This window comes from Sapajus apella, unplaced genomic scaffold, assembly GCF_009761245.1.
Source record: "Sapajus apella isolate SASKATOON/1434 unplaced genomic scaffold, GSC_monkey_1.0 scaffold83, whole genome shotgun sequence".
Classification (NCBI taxonomy): Eukaryota; Metazoa; Chordata; class Mammalia; order Primates; family Cebidae; genus Sapajus; species Sapajus apella.
In genome coordinates this window covers 3011020-3028346 of record NW_022437023.1, presented here as the reverse complement: position 1 = coordinate 3028346, position 17327 = coordinate 3011020, and the positions used below count along the sequence as shown (strand labels likewise).

Below are 17327 nucleotides of genomic sequence, written 5' to 3'. Positions count from 1 at the left end.
AACAGATTTTAATGTAACAGTGTGAAAAGTTCATTAGTATACTTTCAATTTCCACATTGTAATTGACTTTTATAAAACTTACAACTTGTACAGTTTTGATGTAGTATCAGATAGTTATATTCACAGTTATCTAAAAGGTTATTAAAGGGCTCCTACCCTTTTCAACTATCTATCTTTGTGGGTTTGGATTTTTTTCCCATGTACTTCATTCAAAATTGCAACAGGTGAATGCAGAAGTAGATATGAGAATCTGGTTGTCTCATGTTACAAGTCAAACATTTCTCCATGTATAACATTCTAAAACATGACACTCTTCTCACTAATTTCTTTTGTTTTGGAAAATACAAAATATAAAAATACTTTACAAAATTAAACTACTTATTAACATGGGGTTATTCTAAAATTATTAAATAACTAATTTTTAACTTTTAATATAGTCAACATCAGAAGATATGTCATATAAACAAAATCTCTTTGGAGTCCTCAATTTTTAAGATGTTATGGGGTCCTGAGGAAAAAAGGTTGAGAACTACTGTTTTCAAGTATTAAGTATGATTTTTTATTAATTTATTTTCAAATGCTTTTTTTTTTTGGACAAGATCTCAATCTGTCACCTGGGCTGGCTCACTGTAGCCTCAACTTCCCAGGCTCAAGTAATCCTCCCACCTCAGTCCCACAAATAGCTGGGTATAAAGGTGTGTGCCACCATGCCTGGCTTGCTCTGTTGCCCAGGCTGGAGTGCAGTAGCACCATCTCGGCCCACTGCAGCATCCCCCTTCCAGGTTCGAGCGAGATACTCCTGCCTGAGCCTCCCAAGTAGCTGGGACTACAAGCATGTACTACCACACCTGACTAATTTTTATATTTTTTGTAAAGCTGGAGCTTTGCCACGTTGGCCAGGCTGGTCTTGAACTCCTGACTGCAAGTGATCCGCCCACCTCGGCCTCCCAAATACCTGGGATTACAGGCATGAGTCACCATGCCCAGCCTAATTTTTTTATTTTATTTTATTTTATTTTATTTTTTGTAGAGACGGGCTTTCACCAACATGTTGCCCAGGCTGGGCTTGAACTCCTGGCCTCAAGCAATCTGCCTGCCTCAGCCTCCCAAAGTGCTAAGATTACAGGCATGAGCCACTGTGCCTGGCCTCAAATGCTTTTAAATGTCTTTAGTTCATTTAGTCTTATTTTTTAATCTTGTAGAAATAATAACCCATACATCAAATTAAACTTCATAGACCATGTGGCTTATTGGAAGTTGGTGGCTGAGTTATGGCTTTTATTCTTGTCTGCCAGACAAGCAATTGTAGTTTGTTCCTAGATTAGGGAAGAAAAAAGTATTCAACCAGTTCACCACTAAGGTTCAGTGTGGACTTCATTCCCTTCCCCTTCAGCTCTGTATCTAGTTGAATTGCTAACTAAGCATGGATCTGGAAAGGAAATAGCAGGAACTGAGGAGTTACTTTCTGTCTCTTGCCACTCAGCCTTCCCTGCTTTCTGTATCATTTGTGTGCCTGGTGAATTCTGCTTCCCATCCAGCTGTGCTCTTTCCAGGCTCCAGTTTTGACCATGCCACTGCTCCCTTTTCCTTTGGGTCCTTACTAGATTAATGGCTCATGTGCTAATCTTTTGTTTGAATAAGATAGCAGTAAAAATCAAACATAGTCTTGTGGCAGATAATTGTGACAGTTATTTTAGAATTTTTTTTTTCATTTTTGTTGATTTAGGGATATGAACCTCCAGGGCTGTCAGAATGGGTATGGCATCATTATTTAGGTGACCTAAGAGTGACTGGCCTTGTCAGACCCCCTTGTTCCTGCCATCTGCTAAATCCTTACTCTACCCTTAGAATTTCTGTCTTAAACAAGCTGATAGAGTTAAGGTAACAGGTCACCTTTTAGCAGTTATCTTGGTGAGTAGAATTAAGAATTGTTGAGAATTTATGTTGCTACCTTCTCTACTGAGATTTTCTCAGCAAAAACACTATGGTGAATGAGTTTCCTAGAATTTTAAGCGAGGTGAGAAGATTTTTTGAGTTATTTTTTAAAAATACAAGTTGGGAGAAAAAGGGGGCAACTTTCAGTTGACTTTGTGCCTCAGCATACCTGTCTAGAGCCAGTGTGGTCTCATGGGAAAAGCTTCCAGCCGGGTGTTAGAAAGCCAGGGTTTCTGTCTTCACTATTCTTTGTGGTATGTTAACATGAGTAAGCCACTTAATCTTACCTGCTTCTGTAAAAGGAAGTCTATAGAGAGCCTGTGTGATTCCATTCTTGTTCATTCTCTAAAGCATGCAGGAACAAAAACCATAAAAAACTAATACCAACACAGAGACCTTTAGAGGCCCCCTTAAGATGGTAATTGGAAATATTAGGATAGTGCAGTATACCTCTGGTAAAACATCTATAGCATAATGTATTTAGTTGCCTACAAAACAAGGGACATTGGTTTGGGAGTTTATAGTTTTGTGGGTGGGGTTCTTTTTCCCTTTCTTTTTTTTTTTTTTTTTTTTTTTTTTTTTTTTTTTTTTTTTTTTTTTTGAGACGGAGTCTCACTCTAAAGCCCAAGATGAGATGCAGTGTCGTGGTCTTGGCTCACTGAAACCACCACCTCTGGGGCTCCAATGATTCTTGTGCCTCAGCCTCCCGAGTAGCTGGGGCAACAAGAGTGCATCACCACACCTGGCTAATTTTTTGTATTTTAGTAGAGACAGGATTTTGCCATATTGCCCAGGGTAGTCTCGAACTCCTCAGCTCAGGTGATCTGCCTGCCTCGTCCTCCCAAAGTGCTAGGATTACAGGCGTGAGCCACTGCACCTGGCCTATTGTTTTATACTTAAATTTTATAGCAGTAGGTACTTTATCAAAATGCAGAAAATAATATAAATGGACAGTAGCATAAATATTGTTCATTGATCCCTTATATTGCACCTTAGATTGATCCCTTATATTGTACCTCTCCCAAGGGAATAAATAGAAATATTTTTTCTTTTCTTTTTTGAGATGGAGTCTCACTCTGTAACCCAGGCTGCAGTACAATGGCACCATCTTGGTTCACTGCATCCTCCGCCTCCTGGGTTCAAGCCATTCTCCTGCCTCAGCCTCCTGAGTAGCTGGGACTACAGGCGCATGCCACCACACCCAGCTAATTTTTTGTAGTTTTAGTAGAGATGGGGTTTCACCATATTAGCAGGGATGGTCTCCATCTCCTGACCTCGTGATCTGCCCACCTTGGCCTCCCAAAGTGCTGGGATTATAGGCGTGAGCCACTGTGCCTGGCCTAAATAGAAATATTTCAATGGAAAGTCATTCTAATTTAGGGATTCTAGTATGACTTCAGTATTTAAAATAGAACTATAAGAACCTATCTGTAAAAATCCCATTGAAAAGATACGCATGGCCAGGCGCAGTGGCTCACACCTGTAATCCCAGCACTTTGGGAGGCCAAGGCGGGCAGATCACAAGGTCAGGAGTTGAAGACCAGACTGGCCAACATGGTGAAACTCCATCTCTACTAAAAAATACAAAAATTACCTGGGCGTGGTGGCTCGTTCCTGTAATCCCAGCTATTTGGGACGCTGAGGTAGGAGAGTTGCTTGAACTGAGACCTGGGAGGCGGAGGTTGCAGTGAGCCGAGATTGAGCCACTGCATTCCAGTCTGGGCTACAGAACGAGACTCCATCTCAAAAAATAAATAAATAAATAAATAAGTAAATAAGAAAAGGTAACATCCCAAGCTATACCTACACTTGGTTTGTATTCATCTATTACTTTTACCGTACCATCTTTTTTTTTTTTTTTTGAGATGGAATTTCGCTCTTGTTGCCCAAGCTGGAGTGCAATGGCGCGATCTCAGCTCACTGCAACCTCTGCCTTCTGGATTCAAGCTATTCTCCTGCCTCAGCCTCCCAGGTAGCTGGGACTGCAGACACACACCACCACACCTGTCTAATTTTGTATTTTTAGTAGAGATGGGTTTCACCATGTTGGCCAAGCTGGTCTAGAGCCCCTGACCTCAGGTGATCCACCTGTCTTGCCCTCCCAAAGTTCTGGGATTACAGGTGTGAGCCACCACACCCAGCCAACTGTACCATCTTTTAAATTCTGTGCTTTGCCTTCTTCATCTAAGGTGATGATAATCATATATTATATATGATTATGTAAGTGTATACTGTTATGTTGAGGATTAAGTAAGATAATGTACACCATCGCCTAACATTAAGCCTAACACATGGTATGCACTCAGATGTTGATTACTATTGTTGCAGTGTTAGGATTATTGATTGGTTTTATAATGGAAGGGTAAAAACTGTGTTATAGCATCTTCAGCTCTGACTCTATCTGTTGACTATGCATGCATGCATACAAACCTTCAAAAAAATGCTCAGTTATCTTGCTTAGCCCCAGGAAGTTGGGAAAGACAGAATCAGTCTAAGGGAACTGATTATTACTACTGTGGAATATGTTACAGAAATTAGACTGAAGAGTTGTGGCTTCTCTCACTAGGTTTTCTAAACTAAATATTAGAGGTGTGAATTCTTAAAACTGGTCATAGCCCATTTAAAAAGAAGTTGAATTAAGAATGACTGAGGATTTTCATACATAAGTCTATAATAGGAGTTCTGTTCTTTTACCCTCCTCCCCACAGCAAATATGTTTTCAGTAAAGTGGAAGAGGGCGATAGGTTTGGAGGATGAAATAATTATTTCTACCCTATTTTTTTTAGACAGAGTTCGTTCTGTTGCCCAGGCTGGAGTGTAGTGGCACCATCTCGGCTCACTGCAACCTCTGTCTCCCAGGTTCAAGCAATTCTCCTACCCCAGCCTCCCAAGTAGGTGGGATTACAGGCACCTGCCACCACGCCCAGCTAATTTCTAGTTTTTTTTTTTTTTACTTTTTTTTGAGCCAGGGTTTCATTCTTGTCACCCAGGCTACAGTGCGATGGCACGACCTCAGCTCACTGCAGCCTATGCCTCCCAGGTTCAAGGGATTCTCCTGGCTCAGACCCCTGAGTAGCTGGAATTACAGATATGTACCACCATGTCCAGCTAATTTTGTATTTTCAGTAGAGACCGGGTTTCTTCATGTTGGTCAGGCTGGTCTCACCCTCCTCAGCCTTTCAAAGTGCTAGGATTACAGGCATGAGCCATCGCACCCAACCTCTACCCTATTCTTAAAAGTAAATCCAAGAGTACTAAAGCTTCACTCCTCTCCATTCACCCCTGTAAAAGCCTGGTGATATATCTGATATAAGGCCACTTCATTGAGGTTGCTTTTTATGTTCTTCAGTATGTGACTCACACACTTGAGAATCACAAAGATAAAAATCCTACTTTTTATACTTTTCCCTCAGATTTGAGGAGTAAGAGAAAAACCAATAATTTTGGATTCTTCACATTTCTATACTAACCTTTTATTAGAGAGATTTGGCCATAATGAAGTAAATAGAGTAATCTGCCTGTTACATTAATAAAATCTTACTTTTGTTACATTACGATCTGTGATCATTAGTAAAAATACCTGTTAATTTAGTCAGCCAGTAGCATACTGGGGTAAGAAGGGGAAAATATATGTTGAAAGACTAGTCAGCTGGTACTTTAAGCACTTGCAATGCGAGGCCAAGGGCCTTATGTGTATTATCTCATTTAATTCACATACCAATCTTACTATTTTTTGGATTCTTTATACAATTAGTATAATTTAGGTGACAATCATATTAACATTTTTGTTGAGGCCACTTTGAATGTTTTTTTATTGAGGTGTTATTTACATATAATAAAGTTTTACCCTTTTAAGTATATAGTTTGATGAATTTTGATAATATTTCTGTAACTACCACCACAATCAAAATATAAAGCAATTTCTTTACCCTAAAAAGTAATTTTATGTCCTTTTGCAAAATTACTTTCCTTCCTGGACCCCGGGCCCCAGGCAGTGACTAACTTGGTTTCTGTTACTATAATTATGCCTTTTCTAGAATTTCACATAAACAGAATCTTGTGTTATCTTTGGTAAACTGCCCAAGGCTATACAGTAAATGGCAGTGCTGGGATTCAAATTCAGGTTAGTCTCCTTTAGGTTATATTAGATCTTAAAGTTTAAAACATAGCCCAAACCAGGTACAGAAATGTAGTAGGTCCTGGTTAGCAGTATTTATTGAGTGTCTGATATACAGTAGATGTTTCTTTTCTTTCTTTTTTTTTTTGAGATGCAGTCTCGCTCTGTCACCCAGACTGGAGTGCAGTGGCGTGATTTCAGCTCACTGCAAACTCCACCTCCCAGTTTCCAGTGATTCTCCTGCCTCAGCCTCCCAAGTAGATGGGTTTACAGGCACACACCACCATGCCTGTTATCATCAGGGCAGGAAAGCAATGGTGCCATCGTAACTCACTGCAGCATAGAACTCTTAGGCTTCAGCGATCCTCCCGCCTCAGCCTCCCAGAGTCCTCGGATTACAAGCATGAGTCACTGTGCCCAGCCAATAGGTTCTTAATATCTATTTACTTTTTTTTTTTTTACATGCAGTTAAGGAGCATTCAGGAGATTTGTAAGGAAAGCTTCTAGGCTAAAATATTTAATTTTTCTAATTGTCCCCAAAAGTGTAAGCTAGAAAGACAGCAAACTTTAAGAAAGTACTTACTTTGGCTTTTCCTGGTACTTTGCAATAGAGGAGGAATGCCTCCGACTTCCACTGCTGAGTGGATATCAGGGAGGAGCTGATTTAGGCTGTGGAGACCTAAGCAAATTTCTTACTCCATTTAAATTTAATATTACATCTTGGCTTTGTTCTTTTTTTTGACTACAATATTGTGGTACTATCGTTGTTTGGGAAAGAATAATTAAAATATGACCCCTACCTTTAAGTATGTCACAATTTAGCCTGGCAGAGTTGATCCTTAAGGCTGTCGCAGGACAGATAATGCCACCATATCTGTTTTCTTTCCCTGTTTTTTTTAAATTATAAGCCATGAAGGTGGGGAGAGATTATCCTGTGATTAGTCCTCTTAGTAATTAGACAAATGACAAAAATACAATGTAACATAAGATATGAACGCTTTAAAAAAGAGTCTTAAACATAATGACGGTAATCTTAGCACTTTGGGAGGCCAAGCAGGAGGATCGATTGCACCCAAGGGTTCAAGACCAGCCCGGCCAACATGGTGAAATCCCGTCTCTAGTAAAATACACAAATTAGCCAGGCATGGCAGCGCACACCTGTAATCCCAGTTTACTCAGGAGGCTGAGATGAGAGGATCGCTGGAACCCAGGAGGTCAAGGCTGCAATGAGCTATGATCACACGCCTTCACTTCAGCCTGGGTGACAGAGCAAGACCCTAACTCAAACAAAACAAAATACATAATTTGTTTAATTCATGATTAGTTCCTATTGGTAGGGAGTAGGGAGGATTATTAGAGCCCTTTTATAGCTATTTAAAATAAAACTAGGCTGTGTACAGTGGCTCACGCCTGTAATCCTAGCACTTTGTGAGGCTGAGGTAGGCGGGCCTGAGGTCAGGAGTTCAAGACCAGCCTGGCCAACATGGTGAAACCCCATCTCTACTACAAATAAAAAATGAGCTGGTGTGGTGGCGCATACCTGTAATCTCAGCTACTCTAGAGGCTGAGGCAGGATAATTGCTTGAACCTGGGAGGCAGAGGTTGCAGTGAGCTGAGAACATACCATTGCACTCCAGCCTGGGCAACAAGAGTGAAACTACATCTCAAAAAAAAAGAATATGGAGGAAAAGCTTCATGACATTGGATTTTGCTGGGGTTTCTTGGCATGACATCAAAAGCACAGGCAACAAAAGCAAAACAGAATTAAATATAAATTACTGTACATCATAAACATAAATTAGAATACATCAAAATTAAGAACTTTTGTGTATCAAACAATAACAGAATGAAAGGCAACCTATGGAATAGGAGAAAAATATTCACAACTCTTATGTCTAATAAGGGGTTAATACCCAGAATGCATAAACAACTCCTACAATTCAACAAAAACAACAAAATAACCCAATTCAAAAATGGGTAAAGGACCAGTTGCAGTGGCCATACCTGTAATCCCAGCATTTTGTGAGACCTGGGTGGGAGGATCACTTAGAGGCCAGGAGTTCAAGACCAGTCTGGGCAACATAGCAATACCCTATCTCTACAAAAATTTTTTAAAACTGGGCAAAGGACTTGAAATTTCTTCAAGAAAGATATAAAAATGGACAACAAGCATATGAAAAGATGTTCAACATCACTAATCATTAGGGAAGTACAAGTCAGAACCACAGTGAGATATCAACCTCATACCCATTAGAATGGGTACTATCAGAAAAACAGGAAACAGCAAGTGTTGATGAGGATTTAGAGAAATTGGAACCCTTATGCACAGTTGGTGGGAATTTAAAATAGTGCAGCTTCTGTGGAAAACAGTATGGCAGTTCCTCAAAAAATTAAAAATAGAGTTACTATGTGATCTAGCAATTCTACTTGTGGGCATATAACCAACAGAATTGAAAGCAGGGTCTTGAAGAGGTAGTTGTACACTCATGTTTATCGCAGCATTATTAACAGTAACCAAAAAGTAGAAGCAACTCAACTGTCCATCAGTAGATAAATAGATAAACAAAATGTGATATAACGGTACAGTGGAATATTTAAGTTTTAAAGAAAAATTCTGGCAGATGCTACAACATGGATGAACCTTGAGGACTTTATACTAAATGAAGTAATCCAGTGACAAAAAAGACGAATTCCACATATATGAGGTATCTATCTAGAGTAGTCACATTCATAAAACCAGAAAGTAGAATAGAAGTTGCCAAAGGTTAGAGAAGGAGGAAATGTTTAATGGGTATGCAATTTTAGTTTTGCAAGACGAAAAAGTTCTGGAGATTGGTTGCACAACAGTGTGAATATACTTTAAAATACTCAACTATGCACTTTAAAATAGCTAAGGTGGTAAATTCTGTGTGTGTGTGTGTGTGTGTGTGTGTCTGTGTGTCTGTGTGTGTGTGTGTGTATTTTAACTCAAGGAGAAAACTATGTAGTCAGAATGTTCTGGAGTGGTCACTATAGTCTTTACTATAAATAAATGTGTTCAGGGATCAAAATGTTGTGTCTTAAAATGTGTTACATAATTTTTTTAAACCAGAAAAAATGTAATATTAACAAAAGAAAGAAAAAGTATAATGCATTGCTTTTATACTGGGCATTGTATACTTTTAAACTTTTTCACCTGCCTGTAGTTACATACATATAAAGCATTTAAATTCAGTGATAGCTGTATTACGCATTTGTGTACATATATATTCTTGTTTCATATTTTATTACAAATGGAATAAGACTCCTGAAATTGATAAAGTAAATTATGTGTAAGCTAGTAAAATTGAGGTCTAGATGAAGTACAATAATAAAGTGACTTTATATATTCTACCTGTATTTTACCCATGACTAAGATCCTAAAGATGAGAAATCTTTAAAATGTTTATGCATTGGGGATTGGGCACAGCGGCTCACGCCTGTAATCCCAGCAATTTTGGAGGCCAAGGTAGGTGGACCACTTGACGTCAGGAGTTTAAGGCCAGCCTGGCCAATGTGGCAAAACCATGTCTCCACCAAAAAATTCAAAAATTAACCAAGCATGGTGGCATGTGCCTGTAATCCCAGGTACTTGGGAGACTGAGGCACAAGAATCACTTGAGCCCAGGAGACAGGTTGCAATGAGCCAAGATCGTGCTGCTATACTCCAGCCTGGGCAACAAAGTGAGACCCTGTCTCAAAAACAAAATATTTATGCTTTTGGGCCAGTTAATTCTACATCTAGGAATTTAACCTAAGGAAATGTGGTATAGAAGCTTGCTTACCCCACTCCAGACTAATTGATGCTCTCTGTTCTGTTTGCAAATACACTGAGTGATACAACTGGTTTCCTGTGGTGTGGTCCCACACACTGCTCCCATAAGTGGAGTGGGCCTTGTCAGTGCCCTGCAGCCACAGACCACTAGAAACACACCTATAGTTTGACACGTTGGTTCACTACTTGTGAGGGAGGATGCACACCATGTGAACTGTGGAGTATCTCAGAGTGTTAGAAGGGATATTTTATAAGACTTGGGCTTGAATTAGGTGATTTGGGGGAATTTTAGGAAAGCAGAGCTTTCTCGATTAGATGCTGTTAGGGTGTGTAGTGATTCTACGTTTGGGTGTCTTAATATATCTTATTAGGAGGTAGGCCAACTAGAGTAGAGTGAGACCAAAGCTGTGACTGGTAGAGAAGCAGCAGTCACTCATATTAGCCAGGAGAGGGGGGTGTTTGGTGTTTTGTAAAATACATAGTGAACTTTTTTTTTCTCTAGGCTTAGACAAAAAAAAATTTTTTTTGAAGTGGGGCTGGAGTACAGTGGTGCAGTCTCGGCTCACTGCAACTCCACCTCTCGGGTTCAAGCAATTCTCTGCCTCAGCCTCCCGAGTAGCTGGGATTACAGGCACCCACCTTGACACCCAGCTAATTTTTGTTTTTTTAGTAGAGACGGGGTTTTGCCATGTTGGCCAGGCTGGTCTCAAACTCCTGACCTCAGGTATGAGCCACTGGGCCCAACCAGACAAAATTGTGAAGTATTTTTGTTTTGTCTCACTTGAACACAGTCTCAGAGTGACCTTGTCCGATGTTGATACTTTGTGAGATTGTTTATGTCCCACAGGAGAATAATATGGCCTCCCTGTAATCCCTAGGCCAGCTTCAAAGAACACTGAAGTCCAGCTATAATTGTTCACGCAGTTTCCAGATGTTGGGGAGGCTACTTTTTCTTTCTCAAACTCTTGTTAAGTATCAGTTGAAGCCAGGTGCCTGTAGTTTCAGCCACTCAGAAGCTGAGGTAGGAGGATCACTTGAACCGGGAGTTTGAGTCCAGCCTGAGCAGCATAGAAAGACCCTGTCTCTTAAAAAGGGGGAAAAAACTGGGCTGATGCAATGGCTCACACCTGTAATCCCAGCGCTTTGGAAAGCTGAAACAGGAGGATCACTTGAGGCTAGGAGTTCAAGACCAACCTCGGCAATGTAGCAAGACCTCGTATCTACAGAAAAATTTAAAATCACAGTGGTATGCACCTATAGTCCTGGCTACTAGGGAGGCTGAGGTTCTCTTGAGCCCAGGCGTTTGAGACCAGCCTGGGCAACATGGTGAGACTGTCTACAATAAGAAAAAAGAAAATTAGTCCAATGTGGTGGCACATGTCTGTGGTCCCAGCTACTTGGGAGGCTAAGGTGGGAGGACTGCTTGAGCCTGGGAGGTTGAGGCTGCAGTGAGCTATAATCACACCACTACACTCCAGTCTGTGTGACAGAGCAAGGCCCTTGTCTCTTAAACAAGAATTAATGTAGCCATTTTGTAAAGACCGTTGGACAATAGTTATCAAATTTAAAGTGCATATCACCTTTGCACTTCCAGGAAGTTACCCTCCAAATATGCTTATGCAGAGTAGGCAAACATAAATGGACAAGTAGTCTCATCAGATTACTGTTGGTAATATATTTATCAATAGGAGATTGTAGTATTATACATCCATTAAGAATGAGGTAGGTCTATTTGTATTTATGATGATGATGATGTCTTTTCTTTATCAAATACATATGTGCCAGGCACTGTGCCATGCTTTTGATATGTTTTATCTAATAATCCTTACAACAACTATTAATATATGGCAAGTACTGTTATTATCGCCATTTTGCAGGTGAGGAGACTGAAGCTTGGAGGTTAAATAACTTTTACAAGTTTACACAGATAGTAAAGGGCAGGCTTGGTATTCAGATCCAGGTGGTCTGAGGTTAGAGTATGGTGCATTTTTGACCTCTAAAGTTTACATCCTCCTTTCTACTGATGGAGAAAGAGGATGAAGACATATATTAAATGAAAAAATAGTTCAGAACTGAATGTCTAGTTTGCTGTCATTTGTGTTTTAAATTTTTTTAAAAAGTGATGGCACACAGTAGAATAAACATAACAGTGACTTATAAGGAGCAGATGGATGGCCTTTCAGCTTTCACTTTCCATCTCTCTCATGGGTGTTTTAATAATAGTCATGTATTACTTGAATAATTTGTAATTTTTTTAAGAGACAGGATCTTGCTGTCACCTAGGGTGGAGTGCAATGACATAATCATTGCTCACTGTAGCCTCTTACTCCTGAGTTCAAGCTATTCTCCTGTCTTAACCTCCAAAATAGCTGGAGCTATAAGCATGTACCACCATGCCACACTAATTTTTAAAATTTTTGTTGAGATGGAGTCTCACAATGTTGCCCTAGCCAGTCTTAAAACTCCTGGGCTCAAGTGGATGCTCCCGCTTGGCCTCCCAAAATGCTGATACTACAGGTATGAGCCAGTGTTCCTGGCCACTTACATACATTTTTCACTGAAATAAATGTAGCTAACATTTTGAAAAGTTGTAATAGTTAATAAAGATTAAGCTAAAGCCATGAATGACAAACGTTTTATCTATCCCTGCTTATATACTGTTATGTAGGGTTTCCCTTGTCTTAATATCTTACCACCAGCTCATTTTAAATTCACTTCCTCTGGGGTTCGTCTTTTATTTGATTCCACTTTGAATACTTACATTTTTGTTTTTGTTTTTTGAGACAAGACAGGGTCTCCACTCTGCTGCCTAGGCTGGAGTGCTGTGGCACGATCTCAGCTCACTGCAGCCTCGACCTCCTGGGCCCAAGCGATGCTCCCACCTTAGCCTCCTGAGTAGCTGGCAAGCATCGCCTTGCCTGGCTAATTTTTTTAATATATTTTTTTGTAGAGATGGGGTTTCACCTGTTGCCTGGGCTGGTATCGAACTCCTGAGCTCAAGGAATCTTTCCGCCTCCCAAAGTGCCAGGATTACAGGCATGAGCCAATGTGCCCAGTCCCCAGATACTTAATGTTTTTGATAGAGTACCTCATGTGTCATTTAGCCTTTTTTTTTTTTTTTTTTTTTTTTTGAGACAGGCTCTTACTCTGTAGCCCAGGCTGGAGTGCAGTGGTGTGATCTCTGCTCACTGCAACCCCTTCCTCCCAGGTTCAAGCAATTCTCCTGCCTCAGCCTCCCAAGTAACTGGGATTACAGGCCCACACCACCATGCCTAGCTAATTTTTATATTTTTAGTAGAGACAGGGTTTCACCATGTTGGCCAGGCTGGTCTTGAATTACTGGCCTCTAGTGATCTGCCTACCTTGGCCTCCCAAAGTGTTGGGATTACAGGTGTGAGCCACCACGCCCAGCCAAAATGTAATTTAGCCTTTTAAATTGCCTAAATTTTCTACTGTCTCCCAAAGGACTTGATAATACTTACAGTAAGATAATGATGCACATCATAGGAACTGTAAACGTTAAGATTACAATTATATAGCCTAATATATTTCTACAATTGAGCAATAAATTTAACTTAGTTTCCTGGAAGTAGGCAAAAAATAAAATATTTTAAGTTCTGTAGCTGTGGGTTGACAAAAAGACACATACATTTTTTGTTTAAAGAAACATTTTTCTGATTATAAATTTTGAGAAGAAATGTGTTTCGTGAACCCTTTGCAATTTATACTCTTCTGGTTACTTCTTGTTTTGTTGTTTTTGTGTCTACCCAACTAAATTATAAGCTTCATTAGGACAAACTCTGTTTTTCAGTACTATTTTTGTTCTGTCTCTGCCTAGAAAATATGCACTTATTATATATAGTTGAAATGATAAATTAAGCAACAATTGCAACACAGTTATATTTCATGGATAATGTTACCACCAGTTTTCAAAGACTTAATTTTTGAGTAGTTTAGGAATTTATACTACTTTCATTCCCTTCAGCAGGGAATCCTTTTTGAGACAGGGTCTCACTCTATCACCCAGGCTGGAGTGCAGTGGCATAATCATGACTCACTGAAGCCTTAACCCCCTGGGCTCCCAGGCTCAAGCATCCTCCCACCATAGCCTCCGGAGTAGCTGGGACTACAGTGGTGCACCACCACACCCAGCTGTATTTTTTTGGGGTGTTGTTTTTTGTTTTTGTTTTGTTTTGTTTTTTTAATGTAGAGATGAGGTCTCGCTGTGTTGCCCAGGCTGGTCTCAAACTCCTAGGCTCAAGCAATCCTCTCGCCTCAGCCTCCCAAAGTGCTGGGCCGATCAGCAGGGAATCTTTTATGATAACCTTAAAAAAAAAATCTTAATTTATTTATTTGTATGTAACTTCTACTGAGTTCTGTCATCTTGTAGCCCATACTTTCTAGCTGAGTACATAGTATGAAGAACTGGAACTTTGAACTTTTGTTTTATAAAAGTTAAATCTTTTAAAATAAGCCATATAGCTTTCAACTACCTTTTCCTTTCTCTTAGGCCAAGTCATCAAGGCATGGGACATTGGGGTGGCTACCATGAAGAAAGGAGAGATATGCCATTTACTGTGCAAACCAGAATATGCATATGGAGCAACTGGCAGTCTTCCTAAAATTCCCTCAAATGCAACTCTCTTTTTTGAGGCAAGTATGTGTGTGATGCTGCCTTGTCAGCATCTGCTCTACAATAGAAATGGCTTTGAAGCAACAGTGGGAGCTAAGCTTGCTATAGAGTATCAGATCCAACTTATTTATTTTGGAGCATGGCTTCTTGAATTGCTTCCCACACACCCAAGGTTGTGCATGCCAGTGCTTTCTTAGAAACATGCTTCTAGCACAGAAAGTTCATATCCAAATAAACAAGACACTACACTTAGAAATAAAGATTCTGGTCCGTGGTGTGAGTGTGATATACTCAAAATTGACCAGAATACAGGATGGAAATGTTGGTGATAAATGTAGAAATATGCCTATGTCAAGTTGCAGGTACTTTCATATTATAAAGGTTTATATATCATAGATCTCACTTCTCTAGAAGCCGTTGATAGTGATAAAACATCATTCATCCTCTGTTGAATGACATTTATTTGGCAAAACTTGATTTTTAAGAACCACCCTAGCTAGGTAAGATACACCTTTAGTCAGTCATAGGCCACATTCGTGAGATTTATTCTTACATTTTGAGAAGGAAACTCTATAAATCCAGGGTGGGAAAGTCATGGCCTCAAATAAAATGATTTTACATCAGTACCTTGTAGCTCTGGCTTTTTGCCCACAGGGTAGTTTTCCTAATATTTCCTATCTTTGTACTGCATCCCTTAGGATATAGTCCAAGACATTATTATTACATGAAATTTGTTCCAAGTGTGGAAAAGTATAGTGGGTTTTGTTTGCTACTTTTCCAATAATTAAGATACATAGATGAATATATATATTTTTAAACAGATTTATTTTATAAAATGAAAGAATTGGTTGCCCTTGCCTTCACATATGTTACATTGGCTTTATTTGATCTTTTCTCAGCTGAATTCCTTTTTTCTTTCTAGATAGAGCTTCTTGATTTCAAAGGAGAGGATTTACTTGAAGATGGAGGCATTATCCGGAGAACTAAACGGAGAGGAGAGGGATATTCAAATCCAAATGAAGGAGCAAGAGTACAAAGTAAGTATTGAAGTAAGAGGGAACTAATCCTTAAAAGTTGGGCTCCATTTATGTGGACAAAATGAAGACTTTAAAAAAAATCTGTTTATAGAAATGAACATATCGGCTGGACACAGTGACTCACACCTGTAATCCCAGCACTTTGGGAGGCCAAGGCAGGAGGATCTCTTGAGCTTAGGAGTTTGAGACCAGCCAGGGCAACATAGTGAGTCCCCACCTCTACTAAAAAACATCGAGAAAATTAGCTGAGCGTGGTGGCTCGTCCCTGTAGTCCCAGCTACTTGGGAGGCTGAGGTGGGAGGATCACTTGAGCTCTAGAGATCAAGGCTACAGCAGAGAGCCATGATTGTGCCATTGCGCTCCAGTCTGAACAACAGCGAGATTCTGTCCCTCCAAAAAAGAAAAAAGAATAGTTTCAGATTCAACATTTATTTAATAATAGTTTTACTTAGTAAGTATTAATTCAACATCTACATGCCAGGCACCCTACCAGCCTCTACAAATTAAAAAATGAATACAAAGTAATTTCATCCACAAGAAATTCTCAATCTGTGGACTCTTTGGTTTGCCAACAACTATATTAGTTGCCTGATAAATTTGTTCATTTATTTCTTACAACCTTAAGAGTTTAGATTGCTTATCTCCAGATGAGAAAAGTTAGTTCAGAGATGTCAAATAAATTGCCCAAGGTTACAGAGTTACTAAACAGAGTAGTAGATTGTACTCCCCTTTAGGACACAAATCCATCTCATCAGCTATCATCAAGATAAAAAAAAATAGTTCATCATTTAGATTAATATTGGACAATAGTGTTCATTCTATTCCATATCAGGAGACCTAGGTTCAAGTCCTGCTTTACTATTCATTGAGTAGCCTGAAGCTATTCTGTTGCTTCATTTGCTAAGTGGGAGTACGGGCAGCTCTGAGGGCTGAAATAGCTGACTCTTCCTCCCTCCCAGAGCAAACTGTATGTACCACTGTGTATACTACTTGTCACTTTATATTGTAATCAGTATTTGCCCATTTCCCCCAGTATACTGTGAGTGCTTGAGGACCAGAACCTTTCTTCATCCTTTTGTTTTCAGCCATTACCTGCAGTGCCTAACACACATTTGGTGTTTAATGAAGGCTTTCTGCATGAATAAATACTTGAGAACTGTCATTAGTGAGCTGAAATCCTTCAGAAGAGAATTATGGGAAAACAGAGAAATACTTCCATTAAGAACAAAAATCACATCACTCAACAAGGATGGGAACATGAACTGTTATTATAAAAGGTCTATTTAAAAGAAAGATTTCAAAAGCCAAGTATAATGGTGTGCACCAGTAGTCCCAGCTACTTGGGAGGCTGAGATGGGAGGATCACTAGAGGCCGGGAGTTCAAGGCTACAGTGTGCTATGATTACACCAGTGAATGGCCAGTATACTCTAGCCTAGGCACCATAGTGAGACCTTGTCTCTTAAAAACAAAAAGTAAATTAAAGAGTTCATTTAAAACAGAAAATTAGAATAGTTGAGTTTCTTATTTTTAAAGTATATAATATTTTCAACCCATATTTTATTTCTACGAGTCTGGCAAATCAGTTTAAATTCTGTTGTTTTGGGAAGCAGTTACACATACTATTGTGCTATTGCAATTGAAGTGTTTAGCTCTGTCATTTGGGATAATTTTTTTTAATAAATGAAGAGCTTTAAATATAGCATATCAGGGAAATAGCTCCAGACTGGGAGTTGCGAGATAGGATTCCAGCCTCAGCCGTGGCCTCAGGCTGGCTCCAGCTAGACCTCACCCGTGTGAGTTAGCTTCTTTCC

The 17327-nt window shown here is 39.6% G+C and overlaps 1 protein-coding gene across 3 annotated transcripts in view; it reads left to right on the top strand.

The window, feature by feature from the left end:
• Positions 1-17327, top strand: part of FKBP5 (FKBP prolyl isomerase 5) — a 159155-nt gene that overhangs the window by 97834 nt on the left and 43994 nt on the right. For all 3 annotated transcript variants that reach the window (XM_032253533.1, XM_032253531.1, XM_032253532.1), the window contains 2 exons: positions 14356-14498; positions 15401-15515. In XM_032253533.1, the coding sequence (XP_032109424.1) occupies positions 14356-14498; positions 15401-15515 (258 nt within the window). The remainder of the gene's footprint in view (positions 1-14355; positions 14499-15400; positions 15516-17327) is intronic.